The 21877-nt window shown below is 47.1% G+C and overlaps 1 protein-coding gene across 11 annotated transcripts in view; it reads right to left on the reverse strand.

The window, feature by feature from the left end:
* Nucleotides 1–21877, reverse strand: part of MYO18A (myosin XVIIIA) — a 141826-nt gene that overhangs the window by 117182 nt on the left and 2767 nt on the right. For all 11 annotated transcript variants that reach the window (XM_082201635.1, XM_082201634.1, XM_082201632.1 and 8 more), the window contains exon 2: nt 13857–14950. In XM_082201635.1, coding sequence (XP_082057761.1) covers nt 13857–14858 — 1002 coding nt within the window. In that variant the 5' untranslated portion in view covers nt 14859–14950. The remainder of the gene's footprint in view (nt 1–13856; nt 14951–21877) is intronic.

A 21877-nucleotide genomic window follows, 5' to 3' on the forward strand; every position in this document is an offset into this window, starting at 1 on the left:
GTCAAGGAGATAAGTAACTATAGTATCTTTAGAGGACATCTGAAGTCAGACCTGCTTAGGGAAGTTTTTAATGTTTAATGTTTTATTATGTTTTGGTATATGTTGGAAGCCTCTCAGAGTGGCTGGGGCAACCCAGTCAGATGGGCAGGGTACAAATAATAAAATGTTGTTGTTGTTAAGGTACAGGAGGCAGAATTGGTTGTACTGTATATTTTGGCTGACAAATGTTTAGCCATTGCTATGCTTTGTAGAATTCAGTCTACAAAACTGGATACATATCTCAGTGACAAGCCACTTGCTTTGTATGCAGAAGGTCCCAGATTTAATCTTGGGAACAATCAGGTAGCATACAAACATACGAAGCTGTCAGGTCATCGGTTCATTTAGCTCAGTACTGTCGACGCTGACTACGGTAGCAGCAATGGTTCTGCAGGTTTTCAGGCTAGGAATCTTTCCCAGTCCTATTTGGAGATGCCACTGGGGATTGAACCTGGACCTCTTGCATAAAAAGCACATGCTGCATACCACTGGGCTACAACCTTTGCCAGGTGATGGGAAGAACCTATGAAGAGACACTGCCAGTCAGAGTAGGCAATGATAGTGGACCAATACCAATAGATGGCCTTATACTGAATTGGTATAAGGCAGTTTCCTTTGTTTTTCTGATCCCTTTTAAACTGACACCCACCCTCAGCCTTCAAGGAGATGAAAAAAATAGACAATTCTGCTCCCTCCCCCTTGCATAGCAGAGCCACGCAGCCGCTGTGTTATCTTGCATGAACTGTGTTTCACCCAAAAGCAGCAGACCACAGTCATCTCTGAGGTACAAAGGTTAAGCAGCCAATGTGTGCTGCAAGAGTAAACAAATCCACTGCAATTACCATTGATACAAATTCCCCATCTGCTGAAATTCATCAGCTCCAATTCCAAATGCATAGAAAGCATTTGCTACAAACAAAAGCCCAAGAGGTGAGCCGAAATCCTTCTTTCCTTCTCCTCGGTCCATAGCTCTTGAGGACCCACCACCTTCTTTTTGGGTGGGGAAGAGGGAATAGCTAGAACTTAAGCTTACAGAGAGATAAGGGAAAACACTGAAGCAGAACATAGCGGTGTTCCAGCTGTATTCTGGGAAACCATAGGATTTCTCAGAAGTTTATCAATGAGAAGATCAGTAACGGCAGGCAAACATCCCTGAAAAACAGCCTGCAAAATAAGAGTTGGGTGTGATATGTGATGTGATGCAAGTCCAAGCAGAATAAGACAGCGGCCTAAAGCATGGATGTGAGAAGGAACCGCTTTCTGTTCCTGTACTTGACGCACACAGCACTGCTTCCATTCCACCATAGTTCATCCTCCGCCAAAAAATGTTATTCTTTTCACATTATTCCACACCATTCATTTCAAAGCAAAAGAAATGCAATGTGAATTGGGGGGGGGGGACATAACCGATTACATATCATTGAACCAGAACAATGAATATCAATCACATTTGGCAGACTGGTTTCCATTCTGCCAATGGGACAAATAAGTGAACATGCACATTTTTTCTTCCTGTTTCCATCAGAATTCTTGACACCCCAAGCCTATAGTCCCATATGAGTTGACCATGCACCGTGTCCAACCGTCTTCTGCGGTGTCCAGGGATTCTCAAGAGACCCACAAGGGCTTGTTGGCATAGGAATATAGGGGGTGGCCTATATTCACCAGGTCACCCACTTTATCTATCCAGCTCAATATTTTCTACCATGCTCTCAGGCAGGCAGCGGTCTTCCCCATCACCTGCTACCTGGTGACTGAACCATCTGTATGCAACACATGTGCTTTCTACAACTGAGCTATGATTCTCCCTCCTTTTGCTAGACAAATCAGTAGGGGTAGCATTCCTAAGGACAGGAAAATGTAAAAAAAAGTCTACTCAGTGAAGACGTGCCTTTCAGGGCCCTGCGTGGCTGCCGAGACACAGCGCCTATGACTGAAAAAGCAATGGAAGTCCTAATGCCCTGCTTTGCTTTCCTGCAAATCTGAAAAGCCAGGAGGAGGCATCTCTGCACTTTCCCTACTGTACAATTACAGCAGTTGCTTTGCCTTTCCCTTTTGTTCCTGCCTTTGCTTCACAACTGCCTGCATTTAATTTATGGGTAAATGTTTCTAGTCTTCATAGAATCACAGACGGTAGCGATGATCCAGTACTATTTTTACCTTTCCCCCCTACAAATGGATTGTGGGCCTTCAAATAATGGCGCGCACACACCCTCCCACCCCAGAATGACAGACTAAGGCGGAGAGCCAATGCCTTCATTCCACAGTAACCTCTCCTCTCACCAGAGTTTTAAATCCAGGAGGCCAGAAAACCTGAACTATTCATCTCCACACACACGGGGGGGGGGGGGCATATTTCCTTAGTGCAAGGAGGAAAAAACAGAGGGGGAATTGGTTCCAAAGAAATGGCCCAAAATATGTATATCATTTCCTGTTTTAGAAAGCAGAGAGGATAATTTTTTATTTTATTTAAATCAGGACCAGAAACATTCCAAGCTGCTGAGCTGGACCTGGGGGAGAAACACAAACACACACACACACCACATCTGCACCTCGAAGGTGGAGAGCATGTGGTCCTTCAAGACCCCCTCAGAAAGCATTACGACAGCACCTGCTCCCTCCCTTCAACCCCACCCCCAGAGAATCCAGGCTGACAGAGGAGCTCTTAAGTCAGACCAATTTATTACCTGTCAAAACCATGCACCTTCAACTCTGCCCTGATTTCCCAAGACACAGATCTATGCTCACTCCCTGGGCCCCCCACCCACAGGCAAGGGAAGCCTCTCCCGTAGAGGATGATTATCGCACAACCACAAGGGAGGGGGGAAAGTGGCTGGTTTGCTTGCAGGCAGTACCTTCATTTGACGAGTCTTCATCAGTGCAGAACGGCACAGGGCTCTTCCTAAAACTGGAACATGGGACACACACACAAACAATCAGTCATTAAGCTCAGTGGGTGTGACACTAGGAGCCAGTCCCTCACTTTCAGCCTAACCTACCTCGCAGGATGGTTGTGGGGTTTAAATGAAGAGGGGGAGAACCACCTTGAGCTCCTTGGAGAAAAAAGTGTGATAGAAATACAATAAACAAAATAATAAATCAAGATATTATACAGCCTGTCTCAGGTCAGGTCAGACCATGCTCCAGACAATTCTGCGGACTATTCTATTCCCAACCTAACAACTTGCTTTCCTTTGCCCTGGCTATGGTTTTTCTTTTCCCAGTTCCTGTGTTTGTTAAGACTCCTCCCCCCCCCCCCAAGTTTTCAACTTGACTACTTCCTTGACCCACATCCCCACACATGGCTGACACACCACCTTCCTCTACAGTCACTGCCTCCTGGCTGTTCCGGTTCCAGACTTAAAAATCAAACCAGGGGCACAGACTGCTCTTGTGCAGACATTCCAGTAGGCTTCTTTTTTCCTTGGAGGAAACTCCCTCTCCTCCTCCTCCTCTTCCTCCATCTAGGCAAAGGCTGTGCATTAAGGAAGGACGAGAAGACATCACCCAAATTCTACTCCCAGAATGAATTATGCCATCAAGTACATTTGTTCGTGTGAACATCTGCATAATTTATTCTGCTTCCAAGACCTGAACATTCAGATGTTTAGGGGCAGAAGCCAAGGAGCATTGCCCCAAAAATAAACAGAGAGCAAAGGACTTTCTTCATCTTCTTGGGGAGGCAGTATAGCTCAGTGAGCTGGAATGAGGGCATCCCTTCATAAACAAAACCCTCCACACTGTATATTGCACCGCTGATGATGGAACACGGCAATCACTAAAAGTAAGATCCAAGTCCCTCGGTGTAGAAAAGATGGATTCTCCAGAGTCTCACACCAGAGCAGCCATAACGGAGCCTAGGAGATTTTATCACAATTCTTCAGTGACGGGAAAAGGAGAAATCCTCACCCCAGCAAGGACCTCACTTGCCCTTGGCCATCTCTTGGTTGCAAGGCGTCTATACCTTTCCATTGCTGTTAAGTCTCGAGGTCACCAATTTGGCGACGGCTCTCCCTCTCGGTACACAAAAGCCTCTCCGATGTATCTTCCAGGGCAGCCATCTGCCCCTCGAGGGCCAAAAGGCGTGTCCCCTGTGCCTCAAACTCTTTGGCAAGTCGTTCCACATTTGTGGCAAGGCGGTGCAGCCGGGCATCCAAGCATACCGCTGCCACACACCTGCCACTGTAACAGAAAGTGCTTCCACGACCAGGAGGAGTCCCAAGCACAAGTTCAACTTCTCCAGCATCAAAAGCAGCAAGCGGTTTGTCCACAGAGTCTACCATTTCTTCTTTGATCTCCAGAATGCAAGCGGGACGACAGAACAGGGTCAAATGTACTTAGGGCCAAGCCTGCAGCAGCTCAGCCATATTCCAGTTATGATTCCCCTAGTTTTACATGCAAGGTTCCCAAGTTGAAGGAAAAATTAAAAGCTTCCAACCTAAGCTGCCATAATTCTTGTGGGGTAAGAGCAACAGAAGGAGAAAGAGGGAGGAGGAAGCCAACAAGGGCCGCTCAATGAAGCGAAGGACAAATAAGAGACCTGCCACCTCAAAGCTCTATATATTCAAAATCCTTCCTGAACAAGATGTGAAAACAGGGTCCGAAAGGCAGGGAGGAGCAGGATGGAAGTATAAGTAGTCAGAGCCCATTAGGCAAAGCAGAAGACAGGTGGTGGCTACCTGCTGTCAGGTGGATGTTTACAGGGGAGGGAGGGAACCAGGGCAACCACTTTGATTGACCTCAGCCATTGCAATTACTTGATCTCTTTATTGGATATCAGGCTGAAGACAAGAGCCTGTGGAGTCACAGCTGGCACAGTCAAGTCAGAGCAGAATAAGGAGCAAAGGAGCAAGCTACCAAGTCAAAAAGCTGGTCCATCAAAATCAGTACTGTCTACGCTTAAAGATCTTGATCTGAAAATTTAAGAATCTGTCACAGGCACGGCAAAAAAAATACCCATTTTACAGAAGGAAATCGTGTGATGCTTGAGACCCTACTCCTTCAAAGAGGCAAAACACCTATGCACATCCCAAAACAATTAAGACACAGGAAAATAAAGCATGGGGCACACACACACCCCACCAAAATACTCCATGCCCATCAAAAATCCTCAGTTTTTAAAAAAATTAAAATTGGGAGGACAAAGGGCCTCAGCAGAGGGAGGGGTCTGAAGGCACTATGGTGCCCACGGGCTTATATCAGGAACCCCAACATGTACAACTCCAAGAATTCAGCAAGTGGTCTTTCCCTGTCCTGCCTGGAAGAGCTAGGATTGAACCTGGAGCATTCTGCATGTAAAGCAGGGGCTCTACCATTGACCCAAATAACCTATAACTTAACCCAAGCAACCTAAACTTTCCCCCAAATAAGCAGATTGGTATGAAGGGTGAGAATACACACAATGCTAAAACAGCATTGACCAGAAATACCTCTTCATCATATTACAAAAACTGAGAAATCTAGGCCCTGCACAGGATAAAATAATAGAAAACGAAAGTGGGGGCTGGAAGCATACCACAGAGTGAATGCTGACAAGACTGCCCACAATATATTAAAAATACACCCTCCAAATCAATATGAATAAGCAAAGAGCCAGCTATGCAAAAGAAGGAGGGGAGCGCTATAACTAAAAATATATGTAGTTGCGCACTGCTCCACTACTCAAAGCAGTCAGGAAGAGGATAGTGGCAGAGAGAGAAGACAGAGGCCTATCAAGAAAACTGGAAGCCAATAACAGAGTGAATACAGAGGATGAGAGAAGAGAAAAGGAGGCAAACTCAGGTTTTACCTCTACATATCATTAGGACAACAGCTGGCAGAAAGTTGTAAGAGCATCAGAAAAGCCTGGCTGTTGGATCAGGCTGGTGTAACTTGCTTTAAACAGTGGACAGTGAGATGAATGATGTTGCATTCGGTGGAAACCAAACTGCAGCATAATGGAAGCAGTGCTGATTAGGATGAATGGAAATCACTGCCTTCTTACATCCCTATTTTTAAATAACCCATTTAAAATATTTCAGTGCTTTTGATTAAGGCAGACTCCAGCAGAGTCACCGGAGCACCTTCACTCCTTTAACACTGGCTAGAGGAAGCTTCCTAATCTGCCCCCCAGGGCAGGAGGCTCCTTTCACATCATTAGGCAGGGCAGCTAATTGCTAATTCATGGAGGGAAAAGACAGCTGGACTAGGGCCAGGAAGTCATTGCTCAGCTCCAACTCACCCTTGACAAACCAGCCATCCAGACTGTGAGTAAGCCACCCAAGCACTGGCAGTGCTTCCGGCTCACTGCTCCTTGCCACATTAAAGGGCACAGTTCTTTTGCCAAGAGGGGAAGCAAGATCTCCTGAAGAACTACACCCAACAAGAGGCAATGGTGAGGCCTCTTCCACACACTCCATGGGCCCAGAGGGATAGTTCTGATCAGGATATGGGGGGGGGGGGGATACCACACACACACACACACACACACACAGCATTATTCTCACGGCTGATCAGATCCCAAGCACCCATAAAGTTAGATAAATGAACAGAGAGAGCAGTGCATAATTCCCAAACACTGGTATAATTCCCAAACAGATGCCTATAGGTAAAGCACTTCCAAATTTTCCAATGGTTTTTAAAAAAGTAATTAGAATCACAGAATTGTAGAGTTTGAAGGTCTCACCCTCTGCAATGCAGGAATCACAGCTAAATAATCCCTGCCAGATGGCCATTCAACTTTTGTTGAGAAACCTCCAATGAAGGACAGTCCACTCCCTTCCAACAACTTTGTTCATATCCATGCCATTTATTGAAAGCACATGGCTTTCCACCCTGCCCCCAAAATAATTACGGGAACTGTAATTTACCCCTCAGAACTACAATTCCCAGCATGCTTGACCAACTACACTAGTTCCCAGGACTCTTTGAGGGAAGCCCCATGCTTTCAATGTATGGGTGGATGTGGCCTTCCCACAAGCAGGGAGAAAGAGTGAGTTGGGTCTGATCCTAACAAGTTTGTTGCTTGCAGAGATTTTTATAAAAGGGGGGGGGGAGGTGGGAGTGACACCTCCACCTGTACTCTGAAGTGACATAGTCCATGCTGGTTCACTACAGAGCTGTCCACTTACTGGAGGATCCCAACCATTCTGTCAATGGGGTCAATAAGATGATGAGATGGGAAAATGACAAAGAGCCCTCTTTCAGGGTGGCTGCCTATGGCCAGGACAAAGGGACGCCTGTTGCCTGCAGTTATGCAGCAGTGCTTCAGTGAGCTGGAAGGTAATGGAGTGGGGTGGGAAGAGGGAGGGAGAGAGGGGAGAAAGAGGGGGGGCAGGCATGCCAAACCTTGGGAGGCTGCATTGCCCTCTTGTGCAGAGTATTCCTGCTCCTCCTCCATCCCTCCACACAACAAGCGCCTGTGTCCTCTTCAGAACTGCTTTGTTAGTGGAGGATGGGGTAGGCGGCTGTCATGCTCACGAGTGCTGGACATTGTTTCACAGTGGCTGACCTCATCATCTCAATAAAGGCAGGTGCTGTTCATCATCAGCCTACCATGTTCCAGAAAAAAGGAGCAAGAGTTGGGAGGAGAGACACCAGAACCACCCAGCACCCCCCAATTTGTAAAGCACATGTTCTGAATGGAAGGTATAATAATAATAATAAACTTTTATTTATATCCCGCCTTCCCCAGCCGAAGTCGGGCTCAGGGCGGCTAACATCAAATATATAACATTGGTATAAAATCAAACAATAAATAAATTACCTCCTTGTGAATGCTGCGCTTCTGGACACAGGAGGAAGGAAATTCACATTTCAATTCTCTCTGTGTGTGTGTCTAGCTTTTCCTGGGCCCTTTGAGACTCAAGACTCCCAAATGGATTAAGCATCACTGACCACAAGAAGCTCAGGTGCCACTCACATGACACCAGGCAGGAATCAATTTTCTATCTCTTTCTCATACAGACACTCTAAATACACAAACACACAAATATGACACAAGAAGCTGCCTTATGCTTTATTGGATCATTGGCCCATCTAGCTCAGTGTTGCCAACACTGGCTGGCAGCAGCTCTCCAGGGTTTTAGGTGGGAATCTCTCCCATCCCTCCCTGGAGAGGCCAGGGATTGAACCTGGTACCTTCTGCAAGCAAAGCAGGTGCTCTTCGACTGAACTATTGGCCCTCCCCCCCAATACGTACATTCACATCTGCTGCCCACAACAGCAGCCTCCCCCCAACAAGAGGAGTTATGCTTGCTTACAACTGCTGAGTCAAGGAGAAGCATTAGGGAAAACAGAATCCTAAAGCCTGGCGTTCGTTCACTAATCTATTCAATTCACACCCTGCCTTTCTTCCATTTATATAGTGTTTTATAAAAAGTGCAGATAAAGAAAATGTCACCTTTTCCACAATAAAACAGTGTGCAAGGCAACTCACAGAAAACACTAACTTATTAAAATACACAAGGAGGGAGGGGGGGTTACAAAAAATATAAATCAAGGGGGGGGAATCAACAAACATTGCATAAATTCAATCTTACAAATAATATAGGCTTAACACATAACCAGTACTGAACTAAATCAAAATTAACAACCCCAGTAATAAATACATCAAAATAAAGTCTTGCTCCACTATTAAACAAACATAACAGATAAAATAAGAAATTAAACAACAATAACACATAAAAGCACCAAGGAAAGGGGAGGGGAGGGAGGAGCAATTACATCCTTTTCTTAAAACGTCTCCATAAGCCTTTTGAAATGCTCTGCAGGCACCTAACGTGTTCACCCAACTCCAAATTAATTTGGTTCCCCAGAGCCCTGTGCAGAGAAACAAGCTCAAGCATTAGCAAGACAAGCCCAGCAAGGAACTGGCGGCTCCTTCCAAATGTACTTTTCCCGTGCTGGGATCCCTGAAACACAGAATCAGTGAAAAGCTTGTAGGGAAAGGGTCTAGGGAGAAGGAAGGAGAGGGAGAGCACAGTCTAAAAAGAAAGAGGCTTGGGCTTCACAGCTTTTTCTCCCTTGAGACAGGAGAAAGCCAAGGAGCCCTTTGGGAGCTTAAGTCAACACTCGATTTGTTTCCAGACAACAAGGGCATGTTCATACAAACAATCTGGCTCCATAATGATCTTAACATGACTGACTGGTTCCTTTACAATGCTCCTTATGCTACTCATTACATGAGCTTACCTGAGGTATGGGAAATCTTAGCAGGAGTAACTGGGCCTCCCATAGCCACAACAAAGCCAAGAGAAAGCTGATGGGGGTTTGACTGACTGGTAGGAAAGGGAAAAGGGGCTTGGAGGGAAGAGGCAGGCCTGATGCAGACTGTAACCTACCTGCTAAGGGAGAGGCAGGTCACCCCCAAAACATACATTTAAAGCACTTTTATACCACTGATGGTCATGGCATCCCTCAGAGAATGCTGGGAACTGTAGTTTGTTAAGGATGCTGAGAGGTGTCAGGAGACCCTCACAGAGTGACAATCCACAGCACTCTTAGCAAACTACTGCTCCCAGGATTCTTTGGAGGAAGCCATGACTGCTAAACAGGTGCAAGACGACTTATAATGAAAATAGGTCCACAAAAGACACTAGCCCGCTACTTGTTTATTTTTTTACTAGCCTGCCTACCTTTCCAAATCTGTTTACGTCGACCATGTTTGAGAAGAAAAATCAACTTTTCCAAGTTGCTTGCAAGCCATTCCTACCCACCATAGGCCAGCAGGAAAGTACCCATCTACAACTTTAAGCTAAAAGATCCCTTCGCAAGATTCTGTAGCGGGGGGGGGGGGGGTGCAGTTAACTGGAGCCTTGTGGGGAACAGCCAACAAAAATTATATTACTGACTGAAAGAGAAACTCATGTAAGCCTAACCACCCTACTGAAATGCTTGCTGCTGCATTCTCAACTTTGCACTCACACTTCCGGGATTTGCTTTCAACATCTTCCCTGGTTGATCCATGGTACTCTCAGAGCTCTGCTGTTGGCTTATTCACCATCCTGGCTTGCATTTCTGCTTCATGAAGGAGAGGAAGCAGGAATCCAGGCCTAATGCCCCAAGAGAGTTGAGCTGCATGTTCTCTTCTCTGTCTTTATCTATCTATTTATCCCTATTAGCTCTCAACTTCTACAAGGAAAATGAAGAAACATAGCAGCTGCATAGACGTTGACATGTAATAACAAGGAGGTGAGCAGCTCGTATATCCAGATCTGTTGGAAGATGTTCTCACAGAGGCACCCTCTTCCGAAAGAACTCCCAGCAGCAGCCAGGCAGCTTGATGCTCTCTTGCTAGTAGCACCTAAAGGAGCCTCATCAGTGGCTAGTAATTATCGTTATTTCATTAATAGACAACACATTCGCAGGATACTAAATTCCCTGTGAGATACTGCATTCCACATCTGCATGTGGACATACACACAGTTCTAGAATTAAAAAGATAACATACGAAGATCAGAAGTGTCTGCTGGATCAGGCCAGCGGTTCATCTAGTCCAGCAACCTGTTCTCACAGTGGCCACCCAGATGCCCCCATGGGGAACCCACAAGCAGGATTCGAGCACCAGAGCCCTCTCCCCTCCTGCCCTTTCTAGCAACTGGTATTCAGAAGCATGGCTGCCTCCAGCCATGCAGGAAGAGCACAGCCATTGCGGACAGCAGCCACTGACAGCCATCTCCTCCATGTATTTGTCCAATCCTCTTTCAAAGCCATTAGGGATGTGCAATAGATTTCCATACTGTTGAATACCAGTATTGAAATAACATCGTGATAAGTGTTTCAACAAGACAATATACTGTTGAACGACAATCAAGGATCCAGCGGAAATGCAAACAAAGAACTAGAAAGCACTTATTTCTTCTTTCTTTTAGAAAAAAAAGAGGGGGGGGAGAGTTTTTATTTTTATTTTCTGGTGGTGTTTTATGTTGCTGGTTCACCCTGAATAGCTTTCCTCCATATCAAAAAGGAAGAGTTTTATTTCTTTATTTAAAGGAGACTATCTTTTTGTTTGCTTGATAAAAAGGGAACGATTAGTAGGCTTTGTGGGGGGCCCTTCTGTGGGGGGAGATGGAGGGGAGAAGACTTAGCTGGCTACTTTATGCTGAAAAGGCAGGTTGGGTACTACATGAGAATTATGGAGAGGGTGTTTTTTGGTAAGCAGCGCAAGCAAATGTGTGTCTATTCACAAGCAAGCTCTATTGAATTCAGTGAGGGGGGCTTACTCCCAGGAAAGCAGAAGTAAGTTTAGTTGAACTCAACGGGGCTTATGCATGCATATATTGCACTTAATCCTCTGAGTGAGGAAGCAGATGCAAATTGACTAATAAATAACTTAAATAATAATAACAATAATTTATTATTTATACCCCACCCATCTAGTTGAAAATATATTATATGGAAGTTTATTTAATATTTTTATTAAATCTACTACTACCTTACATTTTAAGGCCCTTAACAGGGAGCCTCTTCAAGACCCTCTGCTGCTGCGGGGAAGAGTGGCGCACCCTACACCACTGTGGGGAGGTACAGTGGGACCCTCTGCCACCGCAGGGAGGCCCAGCAAGGCCCTCCACCGCCATAGATATATACTGTGATATTTAGCTGGTGATATATCATGATGTTGAAAATCAGATATCGCCCAGGCTTAAAAGCCATCCAGGTTGGTGGACATCACCACCATTCGGAGCGAGTTCCAAATTTAACTATGTGCTGTGGGAAGAAGTATTTTCTTTTATCTGTCCTGAATCTTCCAACATAAGCACCCAAAACTGCACCCAGGGGAGAGTGGAGGGCACATATGGCTACCATGATGACCCAAGGCTGCTTGCCCAGCACATGCAGCTATGCCCCAGACACATCTGGCCTCCTCCACTCTGACTGATCTCAGGGAAGGCTTCCTCCCCTCTTAAGGAGACTTCAGAGGCCCTGCCAGTTTCCACTTATGCCTCATATTCTCATAACACTTCCTGCCACCACCTGGGCCATCAGCCCGATTGGCAGCTTACCGGGCATCCAATTTTTAGGAGCCCAACTGCATGCTTGACTTGAGAGCTGTAAACACCATGTGTTTCCCTTCCGTTTGGAGACAGGCCGAGGGAATGCAATGAGCTTCTCTGTGCCATGCGGCAGACTTAACTCTCGCAGGGGCCTTCAGGGGTTTTGATGAGATTTAAAATGACCCCATTGGTACAAACACAAACACACACACACACCACTCAAGCCAGCTCAAAGTCACTAACAGAGGTTTCTGCAAGCAGCCAAGAGAATATGGGTCACCTGCCTATTATGCTTCTCCTAATCCCTCTTCACAGGTACTCTTAAAGTCTTTATTGCTAGTTATAAAAGATCCTTGCCCCACAACTTCTCTCTCTCTCCCTCTTATACACATACACATACACCAATAATCCCTCAGTGGGGCAATGCTCACACGGGGCAACTGAGTTCACAGGAAGGATCAACACAGCAACAGCAGGACCACAGTCACCACCCCCATTTTGTAAAGCAGCAATAACAAAACAAAACCTGTACCAGTAAGTTTAACTTAATGCCTTAAAAGGTAGATTAGCTCAAGCAGAAAAAGACGTACCCTGAAGGTCATTTGCCACAAAAAGAAAAATAAATAGTAATGTCTGAATGAACAAGCGATGTCCCTAAATTGCACAAACTGTAGCTGATGTGTAGAACAGAAAGTCCAAGCAAACACACGAAATTAATGTTATGTTCTCCACTGCCACCACCACCCTAGGCGCAAAATCAAAACTATAAGCAGAAGGATAGGCACACACCGTCTGGTGGGGAAAGTCACACAACAATCTGGGCTTAGCCCTCATCTTCTGCCACAAGTGTTCTTAAAACACTGATAATTTCATCTGCACAATAACTGATTCAGATAGAACTAATGTTCCAGGGCCATTTCCACTTTTGCCTACGAAAACTTTCCTGAAGCATCCTCAGCCTTTAAATATTTCGGAAGATCCACAAAGTGTGCACACACACACACACACGGTCAAGATTAGAAGCTGGGAAGATCCCAATTTAAACCACAGCCAAATATTCCCTACAGAAGATATGGGTCACAGGATTATGAACTGAACACTTGAATAGTACTGTGAAAATGTGTATTATTAAATGATAAATTATTGTTTCCTCCCAACGACCATCACCATCCTTTGTGATACTTGAAGAAAGATACATTTCTCTCCTAACCTATCCCACATTCCTCTAACCACCCAGAAGGGAAATTTTGCTTCTCTGCCCTATAGCACTAATATAAGCACATGCCCCTTCCTCTTCCACAAAAAATAAGCAACGGGGTCACAACCACAACAGCCAATCTGCGGCTTGAGTCTATGATCATGATCCTCCTGCTCCAGACACCAATGACAGAACAGATCCCATTAACGTAAGAACAGCAGAAGAGACCCTGGCTGCTGGATCAAGCCAAAGGGGGCCCCTCTAGTCCAGTGGCCAACCAGATGCCCGTTACAGGAAGCCCCCAAAAAAGAACCTGAGTACAAGAGCACCTCTCTCCACTTATGCTTTCAGAAGCACAGTGCTTCCAACACCGGGGGCAGCGCAAACCCATCCTGGCTAGTAGCCACTGACAGGCATATCCTTCATGGATTTATCCTATTTCCTTTTTAAAGCCATCCAAGTTGGTGGCCATCAGCACATATTGTGGCAGTGAATTCCATAACTATGCACAGTGTGAAGTGTGTCCTTACACAGGTACCTGCGTCGGATAGACAAGACACGGGATGTTGCCAAGAATGCCCTGGTGTACCACCAGTGTGAGCGCACACACCCTACTTGTGCCCCAAAGTGGAGCAGCTACTTACATCAAAGGCTGCTTGGTGAAGGCCCTCCCCGCTCCTCAGCCAGCAGTGGCTCAGCTCACTCAGCTCTAGGATGGGCTGCACTTTCAGGCGTACTGTCTCCCCTGATTGCCGGATCATCTCCACAATCTCATCCCGGGACTTGTTTTCCACGTTGCGCCCATTGATCTCCACCAGCCGGTCGCCTGGCACCAAGCCAAGGGCCAGGTCTTTGGTCCCGGCACCCGGTTCGGCAAAGTGCACTACCCGCCTGTACACCTGCCCGTCAGCAGCCCTGTCCAGCATGGTGGTGCGGCGCAGCGAGAAGCCAAAGTCACCGGTGTTGCGCCGCTGCAGCTCCAGTTGCCTGGGCACGGGGGGCTGAGGGGGGACCACCACGGGGAGCTTCAGCTCAGCGGGGAACCGCTTGCTGACCACCTCGGGCAGCCTGGTCCGTGAGGCGGAAGGGACACGCGGGGGCCCAGGTGGTACAGCTTGCTTGGCCAGCTGCATCTCCAGCGTCCGCATCTCCACCTGCGGGGAAGGGGCAGCCGAGTGCTCGGAAGGGGTGGATGTCTCCGAGGCGCTTTCATCGCGGCTCTTCTGCGAGAAGGAGAACCTCTTGACGATCATCTGCGAGTTCTGCTTGGCCAGAGAGCCGAACTTGGCTGCCCGCTGCAGCACGGACCCCTTAAAGTTGCCGTCATCCACCTTGAGGTCATCGCTGGAGCTGGCCGTGCTGAGATGACCGGAATCGAGGATCACGCTCCCCCGGTTGCTGTCTGAGTCGATGTCAGTCAGGTGAAGGTCGGAGCCACTGGCCACCTTGATAGGGATGGGGTTGGAGATCTCCAGCCGGTTCTTTGCATCCCTCTTGGAAGAGCGGTTGAGGTTGAAAAAGCCCCGGCGCATACTCATCTCCTCCAAGCTCTTCAGCTCGGCAGCCGACATCCGCTCCTTCTTCTCCTTCTTCTCTTTCTTCTCCCTTCGGGACCCATCTCTGTCCTTTTTCATCAGGTGAAACATGATGGGAGATTAACCCTGGGAGGTGCCCCAGGTTCAACAACAGCCAGGATCTGACAGCCCACGGCTCCAAATTCTTGGTCCTGCCAGCGTCCCTGTGAAAAAACACAAAAATGTGTGTTATAAACTATATTAAAAGATATTTTTGTGCTAGTAACATAGATCTTTTTAGGAGAATATTAAAGCGCACAATGTTCTAAATACATGGATGAAACACACATGGCGCATGAGATACAATTTTGGCAGCTAGGCAAAGCTGTTGATTCAGCTTTGGTATATCATCAGTTGTTACTGTTACTGTTATTATTATTGCTACTAAATTTATTAGGCACTGCTCAGCAGCACATCCCAGGGTGGGTAACAACAATTTAAAATTCAGAATTAATTATGTAATCTGTAATTCAGATCACAGACACAGGAACAGAGCGGGCCCTGAAAACACACACCTCAGGTGTTCAAAGATCAGCATTTGCTGAACATTGTGAAGAAGCCAGACAGACCTCTGTGAAAGGGGAATTCCACAACTTAGGAGCTGCCAGAGAAAGTCTTCTCCTGGGTCACTAACACCCCTCAAACCTCTGAGTTGATGCTGTCACCCCTCCCTTCCTCTGAAAAGAGTGGTGCTTTGTGCTCAGAACCACCCTGTGGGGTTGGCCAAGACAGTAACTTGCCAAAGGCTGCCCAGAGGGCTTTACAGCTGGCCAAGACTCAATTTCCCTAACCCGTCCAGCATGAACACTCCAGCCATCCTACTACATTGGATGATGCCACACACACTGGTGGGTGTGGGTAGGTGTGTAATATTAAAGGGAGCCTACATAGTTTAGGGACATGGTTTATAAGCTATTTCAGCAGAACACCATTCCTGGATATTTTAAAAAAGAGGCTTTCCCCAATTGTCAAGGGTCATTCTGCCCTTATTAAATACCTCTAAAAAGCCAAGAGTGTCTTGTGGGTTTGGGGCTCTGTTCAAAGCAGGCCATTATCAGGAGTTACCGCATGCTCACAAATCGGCCCTTGTTGAGGAAAAAGAGGCCCTTCTGAGGCCAAGGGAAAGCCCTGCCAGCCTGGGGTTTTCTAGGGGTCAGACGCCTCTGCATTTCTCCGGCAGAGCTTGGGAGCTCCTTTGCCCAAATGCACCCTGAGCCGAAGTGGTCAGGGCTATGGAGACGCTCCCTGCGGGCCATGCCAGCAAGAGACCCCTCTAGCTCTACAGCACATGAACTTTTTAGTTGGGGTGGAGTGGGAGGAAGAGAATGGTCACTTCTGTTGCAGCAGCATTTTTGCAGCTATGCAACCTCCTGCTAGGAAGAGGAGACAGAACTAACATCCCACCCCCCTGCTGGTATTCTCTCCATCCCAGACAGGCTTGATTGTACAGATGTAAAGATTCTGGAGAGGAGGAACTGGAAGAAAAAACTGAGGGTTATCCCTGGGTTTTTCCCAGGCCTTCACATCTCTATTCGAGACCAGAGACCCTTAAGAAGAAGCATTTAAGGCAGGATTGAAAGTCTCCTGTGAATCTCATCTATAACCATTCAATTGAATTAAAACCCCAGATCATTCAAGAGATGCCATGCACGAGGATTTCCATCTCAGAGCTGCACCCCCATGGGTGTAGCCAGGATTTTAGGGGGGGTAGGACTGGGGGGGGCAGAACCGTGATTGGTCAGTTAAATATTTTTATTGTTTTACTTGATCCAGGGGGGCAACTGCCCCCCTGCTCCCCCTGGCTACGCCCATGGGCACCCCTAAAACTACATCCACACAACAAGTATAAATTGCTTCTAAACCAGCATACAGATAAGGAGTCGCAGACTTGAGAAACTTGGATAAATTATGTTTCGATTTCAATGGTAAGGCTCCAACCCTAAGGTCACAGAAAATACAGTACAGCCAAGTTCCTCACTGTAGCCGTTAAAACTAGGGCATAATTGTTACAGGGAAAGAGGAGTGCTGTTTCACTCAGAGTAAACCCACTGAAAAGGGTTGTAGCTCAGTAGCAGAGTACAGGAGGTCCCAGGTCCAGACCTTGGTAACATCTCCAAGTAGGGCTGGGAGAGACAGATCCCTCATATGAGACCCTGGAGAACTGCTGCCAATCAGTGTAAATAATACAGAACTAGATGGACCAAATGGTCTGACTCAGTACAGTATACAGCAGCTTCCTGGGTTTTTATTTAAATCAGCCCTTTATTCAGAACCATGAAGACTAGGATCTGTATTTTTAGGGGAAGGGCTGCAGCTCATGGTGGAATATCTGCTTTGAGTGCAGAAGGTCACAGGTGGGGTAGGGCTGGGAGAGACCGCTTGCCTGAAACCATGGAGAGCCACTGCCAGTCAGGGTAGACAAGACTGAGCTAGGTGGCCCATTGGTCTGACTTGGCTACAAGGCATGTTGCCTGAGGGAAGGTTAAGATGGCACCACCTCCACCCCATTCCACTGGCAGAAGCAGCTGAATCATAGTTCTACACCAGCAATGCAACAGCATCCTCCACCCTCTTGAGTGTATTTTAGCACACAACCTCCAACAGAGGAGTCTGATCAAGGGAGGTTGATGGTGATCCCTTCCTGCCCCAGGATCTGCTCCTAATGGTAGGGCCGGCTGTGTAAGGCCACCATCAACAAGCACAAGGCTGGGCCAGCAGGCCTTTGATCTAGCCCAGCTTATTGCAAGTTTACTCGCATGTTCCTCCTCTCCCCCACCCCAAAACGCAACATAACAGTTCCAAGGCCTCCTTCCTGGACCCTGGGACCTCCTAACAGCAGGCAGAGCAACCAACCCGCACATAGCTTGGCACATGCACACAATGTGACCAGCTCAAGAGATAAGACAGCACCTCACAAACAGGGCTAAATAGAAGGCTGCAGTGCCTTCAAAAAGCCATCTAGTTTGGTTCTGGCTCATCAGCAAAAGCCAAAATCGTCCCTGGAGCAGGCCCCCACCTGGGTTTGACACCCTTGGCTGAGGAAGTGAAAAAAAGCAAAGCTAACCCACTGAGAGGCCACCTTCACGAAGTGAAGGGTGCCAGCCCTCCAAGCAGGTGAGAAAAGCTGGAGGATTTACTAGTATTTACACACCTGGAGGACTCCACCCTCTCCAGCGAGGCCAGTTCAAGGTCTGCGTACCTTGACTGTACACACTAGTAGCTTTAAAGCAGATTACTGTGACCCTCAAAGAATCCTGGGAACTGTAGTTTCGCCCCTCACAGAGCTACACCCTTAAAATCTAGAGTTCCCAAGATTCTTTGGGATGTGCATTAAATGTACTTTAAATTCGTGGTCGGTGCACATTCCTTAACTTGCTGTTATATGCCCAGGCCTGAGGAGCAATACCTGCTCTGGCAAAGCCAGGGAAGCTCCTTGAGAAAATGCTATGCCTGGCTGAGGCTGCAGAGGAGAAAATAAATGGCTGAGACAAGCTCTGCCAGGGAGAGCAGGATAAACCCACATTCCACACGCCCCACGGCTAAAACTCGCTTTCCCTGATTCGGGAGTCCAGGTCACACCCACTTGATGAACAAGCATGCAAGGTATGTTATGACGCAGCAGGAGCAGAAGAGGTTAAGTCAGCTCAACGGAGCACAAAGAAAACTCCTAAAACCACAGCTGTATAAAGGTTAACGCTCAGGCAGTATACCAACGTATCACGTCAGATGATGCCCAGAACCTGCCCCACCAAAGAATCGCCTGCATGTCTTGCGACAGGGAAGGGAACCCCGTGATTCTGCTGCTCACTTGTCATGATCAGGCTTTTATAAAAGGAGAACCCAACTTGGTTTTCTTTACCTGGCATCGGTTAAGCCCATAAAGTTACATTTCTAACAACCGGTGGATTTTGTTGTATAGATGGGCACAGGGTGTTCTGTAAGACAGCTCAATGTTGCAGCCCAAGTGTGGCCTCCCTCACGTGAGCAGCTGCTTCTGTTTAACTGGCCGGCTTGAAAAGTATTTCTATTTATTTATTTATTGGAAAGGAGCTCAAGGTGGTGTACATGGCTCTCCCCCGGCTCATTTAACCCTCACAACCTTGAGATAGGCCAGGCTGAGGGAGACAGCAACTGGCCCAGGATCACACCCAGTGGGTGATTTGAACTTTAGCCTCCCAGGTCCTCGCCCAGCACTCTAACCACTACACCACTGACCGGTGTAATGCTCTCCAGCTCCCATTGCATTCATACAGAAAGGAGTCTGACAGAGGAAGGAAGAAACAGGGTTGTGTACTCCTCTCTAAACTGTCTGTGTGAACATTACAGAAGCAGGACTCAATTTTCTCCATATGTTTTCTCCGCCTACCACAGAAAGCATCGTTCTTTGCATTTCCAGAAGCCAGAACTAAGCAACTCTAAAATAGCCTCAGTTGCTAAATTGCCAGCTGCCTTAAAACAGCAGGGTAGGATATAAATCAAACATAACACAGAAGGTACCTTCTATCAGGTGAGACTGTATAAGGAGCTATGTGCTCTGACTGGCAGCAGCTCTCTGGGATGTCAGGCAGAGAGACAGGGTCTTTTCCATCAGTTGTTACTGGATTGTTATTTTTTAAATCAGAGATGCCACGGACTGAACCTAGAACCTGGTGCATACAAAGCAGGCGTTCTCTCCCACAGCTCCTCCTAAGATAAATAAAGATGAATAACAATAACCTCATGTATATTTGCTGAATGTAACCCTCTTGCATTATTTTATGCAGTCCTGTTCATAAAATGCAAACAGCACAGTAGAGGAAGTAAAAAAACACCTTCCAGAATTTCACCGTCCAGAGGCCCATTGTGCTTTGTGCACATGAATGTTATCAGTGTAACTCCTCCATAAAGGGAGGCAGGCATGGGCCTTTTACCGCCTTCCTTGTTGCTACAGACCTTAAATATTTTAAGCATGCATGGAAAAACTGCAAGGAAGTGAAGGCCACAAATTCACACATGCACCTTACAGGTACACTCACCAGGTTTTGCCTTGCAAATGTATAAAACATTATTATTATCAGCAAAAGAGCTCCTTAATACATCACAGGAAAGAGGTGTCATTTTAATTTGTGTAAGCCACTTTGATTCCCAGTCCAGGGAAAAGGTGAGATATAATTAAATAAAATAATAGTAATAAGAATATTAATAACAATAGATGCATATACTCTTCCAAATGTCACCTTTGTCTCGCCTGAAAAGCTCAGATTTTAGAATTTACACTCTGAGAGGATAATATGGCCATAGTTCAGTGGCAGATCAACTGCTCTGCATGCAGAAGGCTCCTGAAACCACTGCCTGAAACCCAGGAGAGCTGCTGTCAGTCAGTGTGTGAGAGACTGTACTGAGCGAGATGGACCAATAGTCTGCCTTGGTATAAGGCAGCTCCACTGTGAAAGAGGGGCAGTAATGCTTCCCAGACCAGTTGCTGGGAATCGCAGTTGGGAGAGAGCACTGCTGTTGTGCTCAGGTCCTGTTTGTGGGCTTCCCATGTGGGCACCTGGCTGGCCACTAAGAGAAGAGGATGCTGGGCTGTATGGGCCACCGGCCTCATCCAGCAGGGCTCTTCATATGCCCCCACGTTCTTCCCATGTGAAGCAGTTGGTAAGATGCTTGGGGTGTCTTCTTCTGGAGTGACAGGTGACACAGCCTAGTCCTTGCAAGGGTGTTGTTAATGCTAATACAAGACAAAGCAAGGCCTGGGAGTCATTTTGGACTCACAGCTGTCCATGGAGGCGCAGGTCAATTCTGTGTCCAGGGCAGCTGTCTACCAACTCCACCTGGTGCGCAGGCTGAGACCCTACCTGCCCGCGAACTGTCTCGCCAGAGTGGTGCATGCTCTAGTTATCTCCCGCTTGGACTACTGCAATGCGCTCTACGTGGGGCTACCTTTGAAGGTGACCTGGAAACTGCAATTAATCCAGAATGCAGCAGCTAGACTGGTGACTGGGAGTGGCCGCCGGGACCACATAACACTGATTCTGAGAGATCTGCATTGGCTCCCAGTATGTTTCTAAGCACAATTCAAAGTGCTGGTGCAGACCTTTAAAGCCCTAAACGGCCTCGGTCCTGTATACCTGAAGGAGCGTCTCCACCCCCATCATTCAGCCCGGACACTGAGGTCCAGCGCCGAGGGCCTTCTGGCGGTTCCCTCATTGCGAGAAGTAAGGTTACAGGGAACCAGGCAGAGGGCCTTCTCGGTAGTGGCGCCTGCCCTGTGGAACGCCCTCCCAGCAGATGTCAAAGCAATAAACAACTATTTTACTTTTAAAAGACAACTGAAGGCAGCCCTCTTTAGGGAAGTTTTTAATGTTCTGATTCTGTACTGTTTTTAATATTCAGTTGGAAGCCGCCCAGAGTGGCTGGGGAAACCCAGCCAGATGGGCGGGGTATAAATAATAAATTATTTTTATATTATGATTATTATTTTACTGCCTCCTTTCTTGGACAGAGCAGGGCAAGCCACAGTCAAAGGACCAGTACCAAGCGCAGGTACACTGACGAAAGCTGACATCTGCAATTCCCCTGGAAACTATCCTAATTGCACCTCAAAAACCCTGTCCAGGTTTGGGCTAAATGCCTCACAGCAAACCTTAAAACTCTGATGCTTCCCCAACTGTTGTGCCCACAGACGTGCCAAGCAGCTGCTGTTCTTTAATGGAAGTACCAATAATTATTATTACAATTTATTACCATCATTATTATTTACTTCATTTCTTGCTCAGTCTTCATCGTAAGGTCCAAAGGTAGGTTACAACAATAGAAACACAAGATTAAAACTCATATAAGACAACTGATGGAAGTTGTACAATGAAGGTGTCAGTGGCAACTCTGTGGGGAGGGAATTCCACAGCTTGTGGGCTGCCACAGAGAGTGCTCTCTCCCACCTGCCCCCCCCCGAACCTCTGAGAGCAGTGGAAAGAGCAAGAAGCCGCCCCCCCCCCGCCAATCTTAACAGCCAAGGGGGTCTGTAAGGAAGCAGCCTTCAAGCTGCAGGGATGCTGGACGGGACAGGACAGGACCACAGGAACTTAGGAAACAGTCTTATGCCGAACCAG

Source organism: Podarcis vaucheri (genome assembly GCF_965113315.1).
Source record: "Podarcis vaucheri genome assembly, chromosome: 15".
Classification (NCBI taxonomy): Eukaryota; Metazoa; Chordata; class Lepidosauria; order Squamata; family Lacertidae; genus Podarcis; species Podarcis vaucheri.